This window comes from Bacillus rossius (genome assembly GCF_032445375.1).
Source record: "Bacillus rossius redtenbacheri isolate Brsri chromosome 4 unlocalized genomic scaffold, Brsri_v3 Brsri_v3_scf4_2, whole genome shotgun sequence".
Classification (NCBI taxonomy): domain Eukaryota; kingdom Metazoa; phylum Arthropoda; class Insecta; order Phasmatodea; family Bacillidae; genus Bacillus; species Bacillus rossius.
Genome location: NW_026962011.1, coordinates 28,773,863 through 28,788,292, shown reverse-complemented (window position 1 = coordinate 28,788,292; position 14,430 = coordinate 28,773,863). Strand labels below are relative to the sequence as shown.

Genomic DNA, 14,430 nt, shown 5'->3' with positions numbered 1-14,430 from the left:
GTATTTTAAACATATTTATTTATGAAATGTTTTTTTGGCTGATCTATTCGTTTGTAGTTGTTTAACGATAAACTCTAGTCGTGTACTTGTATTTAAGTCAGATGAATATTTTAAGCTTAAATTACGAGGGAAAATGTATGTAACTGTTCTGGAAACTGAAGATGCTATTACTGAAACAGTAACGATATGACACAGTGCGGGTACATGGCTCAAACCATGCCCCTCTTTCTTCTGGCCTTAACTGACATTGGATGAAACAGAAAATTTGGAAAACATTCTTCTTTATTGGGCGGCATTCACAACACTTTGTTACTTGCGGTCACATAACAGCACACAAAGTGAAGTATAACCAGACCCAAGTGTATAAAAATAGCACTAGTTCGGTAAAATTTCGTCACAACTAAATTATTTAAAGAAAATATTGCTTACAAATAATCGGCGCAAATCAATTTTAGTTCTTCAGCCAGTAACCTACAAACTAAATGCGCATGTGTCCACGTATGCGTACCTGTGTGTGTATGCATACATAGATGCACAAATAATAAGTAAATGTTTATGTATCTGTATGCGCGCTTACTATGTATGCGTGTATTTTGAGTATGTAACACATAGGCATACATATTTCCGATTGTAATATTTTTTTGTTTAAATATAACGGAAAATGCATTTTTGTTCCGTCGGATGGATGAGCTCCGTAGTTTTGACAGCTCCATAGAAATTACATCATTAGAGACTGGATCGTCTCCGAAAGCATGGAAAACGAGAGACTTCTAAAAAAAATTCGAGCGGATCTTTCAGCACTCGCCAGAGATGTGTAACATCCCCTCGATAACGAGCAAATTCATTTGTTCTCATGTTTCAAGTACACTTACTATACGAAAATCTGGCACAAAAAATAACGTAGAATTCTTTAAAATGATGCCGAGCATGTTGAATGTACGCATATTGTGTTTTCAACTACATGTAAAGATACAGTTATCTTATAAAAAATTAATAAATATTTTTTGCAAAACTCCGCAAACCCGGAGAAACCCCCGGATGGCCTCCGCATAGAAAAGAAAAGGGTTCTCCATTTGGAAGACAACCTGGAAGGTTTTGTGTTACCACCCACCGTCTCTTTGGTAGCCTGACCTGTTGCAAAGGACTGTATTCCTATCAAACAAATTCCGCCATTTGCATGAGAAAAATCCACTTTGGAGGAGCCGGGGCGCGAATCCGGGTCATACAAGTCACAAGGCAGGCGTTCTACCCCAGAGCCAGAGTGGTAGAGCGACGACCTGCGGTATTTTTAAAACTGACAAGTTGTTATTACAAGAGTTTAATGTAGTTTGTTTTGACGTAAATACGTGCTAACTTCTGGAAGTTTATTTGGGAAGGAATTAGTGTATTAAAAAAAAATATTTGAGCGAATGTTTCAGTACTCGTCAGGGATATATAATTTCTAACCTCTGTAACGAGCGAATTCATGTTATAATGTCGCTAACTCACTTAAAATATAACAATCGAACTCGAATTTTAAACGTAGATATCTTTAAATGAATGCCAAGCGTGATAAAATACAGGAAAATTATGCTTTCAACTTAATTTCTAGACGCGAATCTCACGTAGTTTCCGTACCCGCCCCTATAATTTGTTGCCGGAGCAGCTACGTCGACTATATAATCATTCCATCTGCAGACCGAAATTTTAAACTGTATAATGAAACGGCTCCGATAGGAGCGATTAAGATAGAGAATGTACTAAATCCCCAGCTATGGACCTAAAATTCGACAAGGAATTATATCAAAATACTGTCCGTATTGATAAAATTAATTAAACAGTTAATTCTAAAAACTTTACTTAGACATTCGCCGCAGATGATAGCACCGTGGTCACGTATTTCCGTTACATCAACGAAACTACACGTAAAAATTGCCGTGTGACTAGAGTTAAGTGAGTGATCCTTTGAGATTATCTTTGAAAGATTTGTGCAATGGGAGTGCAAGACTTGATGTAAGCTTTTGGACATACGCCATTGCTTAGCACATGTATGTCTGCAGAAGAAAACTACAAAAAAAAAACACAAATGACAAAAAACACAAATCAAGCAAAAAATTGCTGTTGTCAGGATTTAACGCCACACAATACTCCACAACAGGAATATGGTAAACAAACAAAGAAAAACAAAGTAAAACGGACTAACAGAACGAAAAAAAACTCAAATGATGACAGCACAAAAATACCGAACCCAAAAAAATTCAGCACAACAGTTGAAACGAGACAAAAACACAGCAAATCGAAAAGACGAAACAAATACAATAGTTTTCAAAAAAAGAGAGAGAGAGAGAGAGAAACGAAAAAAAAACCACAAATGATGACAGCACACAAATATTTAACCCAAAAAAAAAATTCAGCACAACAGTCAAAACGAGTCAAAAACACGACCAATCGAAAAGACGAAAGAAACACAACAGTTTCCTAAAACAGAAACAAGCGACGTTTCGACAACTGCTATCTGCTCCCGTCCTCAGGCAGAGACGCGCACATGGTACGGAAACACAGGTGCTCATCCTCTGGGTGCTCGCCGGTGACGCGTGGGCATCTGGTCCCGGTGTGACGAGTGCACGCACCTCCCAGCCCCAGTTCGCCGCTGGCCTGGGCGCTGTCGTCGTCTCCTTGCACCACGCACTGGTACACTCCCTTGTCCTCCTTGCGCACCGAGTGTATGACGAGCGTCTGGGCTCCCCTCAGCACGCTGACTCGCTCGTCCTCCGCCAGGGGCCGGCCGTTCCTGAGCCAGGCGAGCTGCAGGCCGGCTACCGACGCCAGGCAGCTGAAGCTGGCCGACGAGCCCACGTCAGCCACCTGCAGCTGCGGCCTGACCTGCGCCGACAGCGGCGCCCGCACGGCGAGGCTCATCTCGCGGCGGTCCTCGCCCAGCGCGCTGCTCGCGGCGCACACGTAGCGCGCAGAGTCCTCGGGCTGCGCGCGCGGGAACTGCAGCACAGACTGCAGCGGCCACACCAGCACCGAGCTGGGGTGCACCTCCTGGAGGGAGCCGGACACTTCGCGGTACCACCTGCAGCACGCGGGGCGCCGCGCTAGAGCCGGCCTCGGGGGAACCCGGTGCCACAAGCATCCACACACGCTCATTTTCAATACCATCACTCCGGCACGATCACCTATTCATAGGGGCAAGCATTTGTTCGCGGAAAGATCCCGAGAGTAGCTGGAAGTTAAAACACTGTAGCATCGTCTGTGTTTTCGTGGTTGGGTGTCTTTCCTCCAGGTACATGACGACTGTCACAACACCAATCACAGCAATTCAGTTCGGAAGCAAACGCGTCCTGAGTGGCTCGGTCAAACAAGGCAACGACTTCTCTCGCAGACGGCCGCCAATCACAAGGAAGAAACCGCTGGTGCGGGTGTACCTTGTTGCAGTCTAATGGGCGTTCAGGTTTATTCGCGAAAAATGCCTGCCCCTAACAATCACCTATTGATAGAGAGCGGAAAAATTCGCGATAGGCTAAAATTCAAATAGTTGTACCTCAGGGCTGTCTCTGCTATTGGCTCACGACTCACCTGCATTACTCGGGGCCAATGAGAAACACTCAACCAAAGCTGTATCGAATCACAGGCTGCTACGTTGGGAAGTCTCACAAGACAGCAGCCAATGAGTGGGTGACATTTGACCGTTTGTACGTATAACAATGGAGTTCATCCTACAGGTCATTGAACCCGCGAATTTTTCCGGTCCCTACCTATTGATAGGGGCAAGCATTTTTTCGCGAAAAAGATCTGAACAGTCATTAGACTGCAACAGAGTGTACCCGCACCTACGGTTTCTAGCGAGAGAAGTCGTTGCCTTTTTTTGACCGGGCCACCCAGGACGCGTTTACTTCCGCACTGAATCACTGTGATCGGTGTTGTAACAATCATGTATGTAGCTGGGAGAAACTCACCCAATCACGAAACACAGACGATGCTATATATAGTGTTTTTAACTTTCATCTAGTCTCAAAATCTTTTCGCGAAATCTGCATGCCCCTACCTATTGATTATCAGTTACATCACAGATTCGCCTTTCGATAAGACGTTCAAGATCAACTTCATCATGCATGCAACCTCAATGTAGTTCTCTAAGAGACAGAAAAAAAAAGAATAGTTTAACACAACTTTCTTGATGCAAACACACGACTATTTGTTTTTCGTTCTTAACCACTCTTTAATGTTATATTGGAGCATCACACCGAATGAATCATGCTTCCATCTGATTGTGATCTTCTGTAAACGACACCATGGGCCCTTTTGTATAACATATCTGCTTATATTTTGGATATTGTGGCTCACTTTCTTTATATTAAATACATGCTGTTGAAAGTAATACATACTTCTTGCATCGCAAACGGTTATTATTTTGGAAAAAAAATTATTACTTATTTTCTCACATATGCACCCTATGATGCGCAACTTAATACCATATATTTATTTTTTAAAAAGTAACATTTTATGAATTTATTAAAAAAAAATTTATTTATTATTATAAAGTACCTCACTGTAAAGGATTTTTGATTTTAAGGTATTTATTTTCATGTCCGACAAGATGTTTAACATTTACTAAATTTCAGTATAAAGTACTTACATTATTATTAATTACTAAAATAGTGTTGTTTATATTTTTCTCAGGTATGTTGCAATGAGATTCGCTGTAGCAATCATTAAATCCTAAAGCTATGCACATACTAAGTCAATCATAATCGGCAGCAACAACCCTCCACAAACAAATTTTTATTTAAATTTGCCTCGCGGTAAAATGCTTCAAGTAGTTACATAAAACATCTTACTTAAAGTCACAAAAAAAATTGTCGTGCTTTCATGGTAGTTCTAGAGGAATTTGTCAATTTAAAAAGATACGCATACTAACGGGGCACATACTAAAGGGGCACATGCTAAGAGTGTCACAGGCATGCTCACCTGTACTTGGGCGGCGGGTTGCCTTGTGCGACACAGACCAGGTCCGCCGTGCTGCCGGCTCGCACGCTCACGCTCGACACAGAGTGCTCTATCCGCGGGGCGATGTCACGCTCCGGCTCTGTGGATGTGTCCCGCATCGCTCACTGCCTCTGTAGCCTCCTACACTGCACGCTCTCTCAAGTCAACTGTAACTGACAAGGGATTATTGCAGTCTAGATTTGTTTGTTAGGTACTCTAAGTTCACAGCAGCAAAGAGCAGTAGGCACTCCTTGGGATTATCCATTCTTTTGTATTTTCTTCGTATGAGTCACCAACATTTTGAGCAGTTTTTTTTAATAGCCTCCAAAGATAGGACATAGCAACCTTGTGAATTTTTTTAGGTTTATATAAAAGAAATACTACCTATTATAGCCGTTACCATGGGGCGACTTTCGGAAAATAGTTTGTATAGTTTTTCGTTTCATGGTCCGTAGACCCCAAAATCATCGTCAACTCAAAAGTGTATGTGTGTGTATATATATATATATATATATATATATATATCACAATTTTGTGGACACAATAACTAGAGCAATTTTTCACAAATCGCTTCCAAACTGATACATAAAATCTAGAAGTGGGAAATCTTGGTAGAATTCGTTGATGGGCAATATCTGACCAAAGGGGAAGAAATGGGGAAGGTTTTTATGAAAACCATAAAAATTGCTGTAACTCCCATAATATGGAAAATATCACATACGTTTGAACGTATTATAACTAGTAGGAATAATACCGAAATCTTTTGTCTGGATAAGTTTTTTTTATACGACCAAAGTTAACTTCAAGGGGTTGAAAAATACAAGGATTGGAGGACAAAAATAGCATACCTTCCTTAACAGGCACAACATCTAATTCTTTCAAATTATGTATTAATCTTATAATTTTTATCTAAAATTTTTGTCTGAAACATTTTTTGATAATACACACCATTACTGCAAGGGGTGGAAATAACAAGGGTAGAAAGACAAAATGTCATTACTTTTTTAATAGATATACTACTAAATCCATTATAATTTGTTGTAAAATGCCTAAATTTTATCTAAAACATTTGGCTGAAACAGGTTTTCATGAAACGAACTATTACCGTAAAAGCGTAGGTTGAAAAAAAAAAATAAAGCTTTGGTAGTATCAAATTCGCAGGAATTTATTAATAAACATCTCATTGCGACCTTAGACATTTGCCAAAAAAAAAAATGCCGCCACGTTTTAATGTTTGAAGATCAAAAATAATTGCATAACTATCTTAGTAGTAATAATATGAAATTCGTTAAGACATTCAATGCTGGATGCATTAAGTTAAAAACTTTCAAAATATTTTGGCTGCATGGAACATGAGAAAATGTAAAATCGATCGTTTTTTTAAATATTATCTAACATATGGGATGTTGTGTAAGCTACATTAGGTTCTTAAAATGTTCCAGAATTTTATAGAAGTTTCCAAAATATTTCCAGAAGAAATCGGTACACCGAAATCTACCTATACGCCTGTAGGCTGTGCCGAAAGGGACTTTTTAAAAGTATATTATGATACAAAATTTATAGTATGTAAAATTATCTATTATCGAACACAGCAGCTTGAATACATTTAAATTCTGGCATATACTTGCCAAAAAAAAAATGTTAATCTTTGGTAGGACTTGTTACACCGAAACCACTTAATGGTTCCACGCATTTTACATATTATCTTTGAAAGATTTGTGCAATGGGAGTGCATGACTTGATGTAAGCTTTTGGACACACGCCATTGATTAGCACATGTATGTCCGTAGAAGAAAACTACAAAAAAAGCTATTTTTTTGCTTAATTTGTGTTTTTTGTCATTTGTGTTTTTATTTGTAGTAGTTCTTTCTACAGATATACGTGTGCTAAGCAATGGCGTATGTCCAAAAGCTTACATCAAGTTATTTTACATAGTTGCACATGATCGTTAGGTGGATAATACAAAAAAAAACCAACTGGGTTGTGCATTACGGGCAGCCAGGTAAAAGCTCGTCGCACCAGAGTCGGGTGAAAGAGTACCTGTGACGATGATCTGCCCCGGTCGACTGAGACGCCTCTCTCCCGTGAGCCGGTGCAGCGTCCAGCAGTAGAAGTGGCTGTAGGCGTCGCTGGGGACTGTGTCGTGCACGTGCAGGGCCCCGGAGCTCGTCATCGAGAACCTGCGGACCCCCACCGCACGTCACACACTGGTCCACTGGTCCACACCTTACCCTGACCACGCGGCACGAGCAGTCGGCACGGAGGGCCTACCTGGAGCCCGGGTGGAGAGTGGTGCGTCCCGTCTGGGGGTCCTCCTTCAGCCAGCTCGCCGCGGTCACCACGTCCCTCACGAAGCCCGATATGCCGCACCTCAGCACGGCCACGTTGCCCTTCATCACGTACGCGTTGTTCACTTGCACCTCGTACGGCTGCAGCACGTCTGTCAAACAAGCGTTCAACTTGATACCTTAGCAGTTTGCCCTTTTAGTTATCAACAGACACAACTCGATGGAAACAAAAAACTAAAACTAGATGTTAAGTTTAAGACCTACTCCTTCTGAAAAGCTATCAGACTTGCTGCACGTAAAAAGGGCACCAATTAATGACTTGATGTAAGCTTTTGGATATACGTCATTAGCAATGGCATACGTCAAAAAGCTTACATCAAGTCATGCACTCCCATTGCACAAATCTTTCAAAGATAATACCAATTAGTGAGTTTATTCTTTCATTATTTAGGAGCGTGTATGTCGTGTTTCTGGACAGCCATGTGCAAGAGCCACACATTCTGCCACCTCACAGGAGGAATGTGCGTGATCTCTCTGCTACATTCATTACTCTGGGCCTTCGAACATCGTTCATGCTAAGAGTTTTCAACACAATGGGGCGCCACCGTGATGTCGCAGTCCTCTCGACTACCGATCTGGCGTTGGTGTTCGGCCGGGGCGGCCCCAACTATTGGCTGGCACGTTCGCTGGACTTAACTGTGGGGCCCCGCGAGGAGTCAGTCTGTGGGACTCCGTGTAGTCCCAGGACCTGTGTGCGGTGGTTCTAGCACAGGCAGATGTCCAACTGCCGTGTGCAAGTGAGCAGGAGTTCAGTAACATGGTGTGCACGAGTACAGGAACATGGTGTACAAGAGTACAGGAACATGGTGAGCAAGAGTACAGGAACATGGTGTGCAAGAGTAAAGGAACACGGTGAGCAAGAGTACGGGAAGATGGTAAGCAAGAGTATGGGAAGATGGTGAGAAAGAGTACGGGAACATGGTGAGCAAGAGTACAGGAACATGGTGTGCAAGAGTAAAGGAACACGGTGAGCAAGAGTACGGGAACATGGTGAGCAAGAGTACGGGAACATGGTGAGCAAGAGTACAGGAACATGGTGTGCAAGAGTAAAGGAACACGGTGAGCAAGAGTACGGGAACATGTTGAGCAAGAGTACGGGAACATGGTGAGCAAGAGTACAGGAACTTGGTGTGCAAGAGAACAGGAACATGGTGAGCAAGAGTACAGGAACATTGTGAACAAGAGTACATGAACATGGTGAGCAGATACAATGTTGTATTGAAGTGGGAATTACCCTGTCGAGTTGTTATTGTAAGCATTCAAACTTTTCTCAGTGTGTACGTGAGTAAGTGTTTGGCTGGTAACTGGTAACGGTGGGTTTTCGGTTTAGGGTTCCTATACGAAACGTTCTCTCTTCTCCTCCTCCCATTACAAGACCTCAACTTGTGCACTAGGAATATAGATACATCCTGTAAAATATCAGTCTACTGGATTTTTTTTGTACACCCATTGCCTCTCCTGAAGATGTGATCAGGATTGAAGCGGCTATTGCTTCCGTTACTACGGACTTGTTAACCCAAGTGCGGTAAGAATTGGACTTTATGTTGGATGTGTGCCGTACAACTAAATATGCACATAACTGAACACTTGTAAGTAAAACTATGCTAGTTTACGTATGAAATGACTTGATGTAAGTTTTTGGACATACGTCATTGCTAAGCACTTTTTCTGTAGAAGAAACCTAAAAATTAAATAAATAAATAAAAATACCCAAAAGACAAAAAAACACAAATTAAGCAAAACATTTATGTTTTCAGCAGAATATAAACACCACAAAATATTTCGTAACAGGAATATGGTCAACAAACAAAGAAAAACAAAGAAAAATGTACTAAGAGAACGAAAAAAAAACCCACAAATGATGACGACACAAAAATATTGAACCCAAAAAAAATTCAGCACAACAGTTGAAACGAGACAAAAACACGACAAAACGAAAAGACGAAACAAACACAATAGTTTTTCCAAAACAGAAACAAGCGACGTTTCGGGAACTGCTATCTGCTCCCGTCCCGTCCCTTTTTTTCTTTTGGATATTTTTATTTATTTATTTAATTTTTAGTTTTCTTCTACAGAAAAAGTGCTTAGCAATGTCGTATGTCCAAAAACTTACATCAAGTCATGCACTCCCGGTGCACAAATCTTTCAAAGATAAAACGTATGAAATGTTGTAAACAGTCTGAATGAAACTGGGACATGTGTAAGCAGGGGCTTAGCCAGGGGGGTGGGGGGGGGGGTCAGGGGTTCAAACCCCCCTCTTAGCATCAAATCTTTAATTAATTTCTTATTCATCACTCAAACATATTTCATATTAAAATTAATAAAATATTTACCATTACAATAATTAAATTTAAGTACCGAAAACTGCTAAAAGAGGACGGAGGGGGGGAGGGCATGCTTCTTAACACCCCCCATACACAAATCCTGGCTACGCCACTGTGTGTAAGGGAGAAGCACTCACGGGCCCGCACCCTGCAGTCCCGGCTGACCACAGCGCCGGCGGGGTTGGCGGCCCTGCAGCGGTAGCTGGCCACGTGCACCTCGGGGCTGAACTGCTCGGCGGAGAAGGGCGGGAAGTGCAGGCTGCCGTTGGCCAGCACCTCCCTGCGACACACCACTTCGCGCGTCCTTCGCTGCACCGGCAACGACGGTGACATTTACAACAGACAGACAGTCGATAAACCCGTACTTCCGTCTGACCAGAAGAACACAATATACATACATCGTCAACCGAAACACCATCATCAGCAGCAAACCAAGCACAAACCACGATTGAATAATTGAATTTCCTTGACGGAATGTCATTTGAATTTGTTCTTTTCGCACGTCCTTCGCTGCACGTGGTCTCCAAGGCTGCACCGGCAACGACGGTGACATTTACAACAAACAGACAGTCAATAAACCCGTACTTTCGTCTGACCAGAAGAACACAATATACGTCGTCAACCGAAACACCATCATCAGCAGCAAACCAAGCACAAACCACGATTAAATCATTGAATTTCCTTGACAGAATGTCATTTGAATTTGTTCTTTTCGCGTGTACGCGCGGAGCGTACTGGTCTCCGACGAGCGAGCTCGGAGCGACTCGAACTGACCCGTGTGTCCAGAAAGTGCTGGCCCTTGAGAGTAAGAAGAACGGTGAAGAGAACGTGAAGTTTAGAAGAGAGACTTTGTTCTTCGCGATAGAGAGAACTACATAGCAAATAATTTGCGAGATATTGAGTCTAAGTTTTCCTGAAACGTTGATTTTCTCCTTTCAGTTCATAATGTGTGTTTGGATTTTAGTCTAGTTGGATATTAAGAGAAAATTTAAAGACGTATTCTATACTCTGGTGCTTTTAGTGTAGATTCCAGTCTTTTGAAGGCTCTCTCATTGTTTACGTGGTGTCTTCTGGAAAACGACGTGGCTTGGCGGGTTTCGTTTGCTCATCCGCGGAAACACGTGTATGGCCAAAACATTCTGCCCCAAAGTACAACAGACTTATGAACTTAATACATAAGCTCGAGTTACAAATCAGCGCTGTGATGTGCTTACGGCCCCGCCTACCTGGGCAACATAAAGTGTTTACAGCTTCAGAAAAGAAAACCACGCGATTAGAAAACTGCTCAAGACATCAGAATTGGATCTGTTTACGAAAAGCATTTAAGAATATTCTCAGACGGATGAATAGTTTTGTTACCGTATTTCGTTTTTGAACTGAAATTTTATGAGCTGAAACGCGTTTTATTTCCCTCAGAATAATTATCTAGAATGAAAAACCCCGTGGAGATTCTTGAAAGCACTCAAGGACTTTCATTAAACATTTATCCTCATTTCTCCGTCATATAATGTTACAGTCACCGTTCAGATCTCATAGTTGACCTATGCACGACGAGAAGACTGCGCGCCAGTTCAGAGGCGACACCGCGCTAGAAGCACCAGCCTCGCTTACACAGATGACCGGGCTGTCTCCTGATGGCTGATGCGGTAGTTAATGAATGAACTAGGGCTTAACGCACCAGTGACGTCTGAGTCCCTGGAGACGGAGAGAAGCTTTGTCACGTTAATGAAGCACTGGCGGAATGCACGAGTTGGGGGAAAACGGGAGGACCTCGAGAAAACCCCACGTGTTCTCTACAATTTTGATGGGTGGTGCGCGAAAGATCTGATTATCCAACCACCCGGATTCTTCGATGTTAACCCCATGTCCGTTGGGTTGGATCAAGGCACGCTTGGACGTGGCATGCTTAGCACAGCTTGCGCGAGACGATCATAAACCCGAGGTGTTCCTTCCATTGGCTCGCACCGTGTGACGTAGCTCCAGCAAGGACCAACCAGCGAGAAGCAGGCCGTACCACGTGATCCCGCCAACACGCCTCCCGCGCGCTCCGAAAATGAGACAGTCCCGTTGTTGTCGCCGTCTAGCCGCAGAGAGAGAGAGAGAGAGAGAGAGAGAGAGAGAGGGTGATGGTGCCGGTAATGCGATTATAATCCAATCGCAGTGACGGCGGGGCGGTGGCCAATCAGACTGCGCCGACTACAATCGAGTGGCGAGGGCGCCAGATGGTGCTCTGTTCCCGCTCTAGGCCACGTCGTCAACTTCCGGCGCCCCGATGGAAGTTCCGGTCTCTCGACCGCAGCCCGAGTCGAGCTGACCGCCACGTGTCCAGGCTGCGGTCTGCTAGGTGTAGCCTGCTCATGCATGTGCATACACACAGGCGTACATGTAAAAAACCACGCAAAGCAGTTAGTTTCACACCGAGACTCGCCTGGCATTGGCCCATGTTGTGATCGCCTTGTTTCTTGTGCTAGCGGGCGAGACCTTGTGTTCCACGAGGAAAAATCTCGTGGCATATATTGCACCACCAGAGTTCAGGCGTGATCTCGTTTAATAAACTGGTTTCGATCGTGGTTAGACAACATTTTCTGGTACATCGTTGTGTTTCGAGATCTCAGCGGGGATCACTGGGAACTTCCGAGTCGAACGGACAATGCTAGCAGTTAATGACGATGGCCTTGGATCGACTATGCGCGAGCAGACATGTCCGGAATTTTTACGGACTTTATTCAGGCTAATCTAATAAGACTTAAATATTGGAGCATTATTTACAAAGATTCAGATAATATTTAATACATGTATCAAACATGTTACCTACTTATTTTAGTGATGCAACCACTTCTCATGTGAAATACCCATATTTAAAGTGTTTAAAATGATCTTTAATTTAGCTTTAATACTTTTATAATGTTTTTGACATTAAGCATCTTAGCTCTTGGTATACGAAATTTATTAGGAGTATTTTCATGATAATGGAGCGAAAGTTGATGAAAGGAAATGTGGTACAAAGATGGCGGACCCACGTTTAGAAACATAAACACGTGTTTGGGTACATACCGAACGTATTGGTGTGCCAAATGAAACTTTATGATAGTGAAACCACACTAGATTATATTTGGTAAAGTAAAATAGTTATAGTAAAAAGTAATCCCAAGTTTAAAAAACGTAGGTAAATGGCATTACAATGTATAGTAGTTATAGTAATTTCTCGAAATTCAAACACTTGCTGGTTAACTTGAAGAAACCGGGTTCAAATCTCGCCAATGGGAATTTCTTTTCTAATATTAATATAATATTATTATATAATAATAGTAATATATAATAGTTCCTCCTGCGGCCATCATGAATGAACTTTACCTTTGACCTTAACCTTCAAAATTGACTCAAATTTTGCCAAAATTTGTCAAAATTTCACCAATATTCACCAAAATTTCCAGTTTTTAGGAGAGAAAAAATTCTGACAAAAAATTTCAAAAGCTCCCTATTACTAGGGAAAAACTTCCCGTTTTGAGGGAAATTTCCAATTTTAGTCCTCCAAAAAGCCAATGGCTTGAAAATATCTAAAAGCGGCTTACGAGCCCTAAAAGCAAGCCGCCATCAGCCGCTGAGTACATTACTTAGACAATTAGGATGCTCTGGCTGCCATTTTGATTTGTTACACAACCGTTACAATTTTCGTTAGAGCCACCATCTTGAAAATCCGTAAATACTAAGTTATAAATTCGAGAAAAAATTTAAAATTAATAAAAATTGTAAATTAAAAAAAATTAAAACAACAATTCACTATCTTGTATTACGATGTAACGGCCGCTATCTTGACAATCAGTAATTATTATTGAAAACCATTGGGAAAAAATTTTAATTTTATAAAAAATAATTAATGTAATTTTAATAAATTTTTAAAAAAACGCACTTACGTCATGGAGCTCGAAATTCTCGGTTCAAACCCTGGCGAGGGCAAAAACAAAAATGGCGACGAATCCTTCCTCCACGGAAACCACTGGCAGACTGATCTCCCATCATTAATATAAGTATATATATCGCCAGATAGTATGTCACGTCCGCCATCTTGTTTTCGTCTGCTGGAGGCCGCCACCTTGGATCCAACATATCATTTTTGTCTGCTACAAGATGCTGCCACCACCTTACTTTGATTTTTACCCTCTAGAGTGCAGTAATTATTTTTATTCCCATATTAGCCGCCATCTTGAAAATCCGTAATTATTATGCTATAAATACGGGAAAAATTCCAAATATCATAAAAAAAATCAGAAATTAATTAATTGATTTATTCTATCGATTACGGTGCTTGGTTAGATCCTTGCTCAATCAAAAAAAATGTTTTTTCTTTGTAGTTAAAAATATAATTTTAATAAATATGGTGGAAAGTCCTAAAAGAGGCTTAAATTTCTCATCTATCAGCATCCAGTAAGCCGATGATGACATATTGGCCACCATCTTTAAAATTCGTAATAATGAACCTAGACATTCGGGAAAAATTTCAAATATCATCAAAAACCTGATCATTAAAATAATAATTGATTCTATCGATTCCCTTTCTTGGTTAGATTCTTTGTCAGTGATACGAGTAACTAATACTTAAAGTAAATTTTAAATTCTGTCTGACATTACCTTTTGTGGAATTTATTAATCAATATCTCTACGAAAGACACTCTATACAAGATTCATGTCCGACAAAATAAATATGTTGTAGCTGTGCCTACCATGGAAGTCTAATTTTTCGATACTTGGGAAACATTCCAACAAGATAAAATGAATATATATATATA

General features: G+C 41.5%; 1 protein-coding gene across 1 annotated transcript in view; it reads right to left on the bottom strand.

Moving 5' to 3' along the window:
- Positions 1–13,562, bottom strand: part of LOC134541812 (cell adhesion molecule Dscam2-like) — a 50,146-nt gene extending 36,584 nt beyond the window's left edge. Inside the window, exons 1-6 of the mRNA XM_063385505.1 lie at positions 13,558–13,562; positions 9,781–9,923; positions 7,243–7,411; positions 7,012–7,151; positions 4,954–5,071; positions 2,610–3,058 (exon numbers count right to left, since the gene is read on the bottom strand). Coding sequence (XP_063241575.1) covers positions 2,610–3,058; positions 4,954–5,071; positions 7,012–7,151; positions 7,243–7,411; positions 9,781–9,923; positions 13,558–13,562 — 1,024 coding nt within the window. The remainder of the gene's footprint in view (positions 1–2,609; positions 3,059–4,953; positions 5,072–7,011; positions 7,152–7,242; positions 7,412–9,780; positions 9,924–13,557) is intronic.
- Positions 13,563–14,430: the final 868 nt, after the last annotated feature.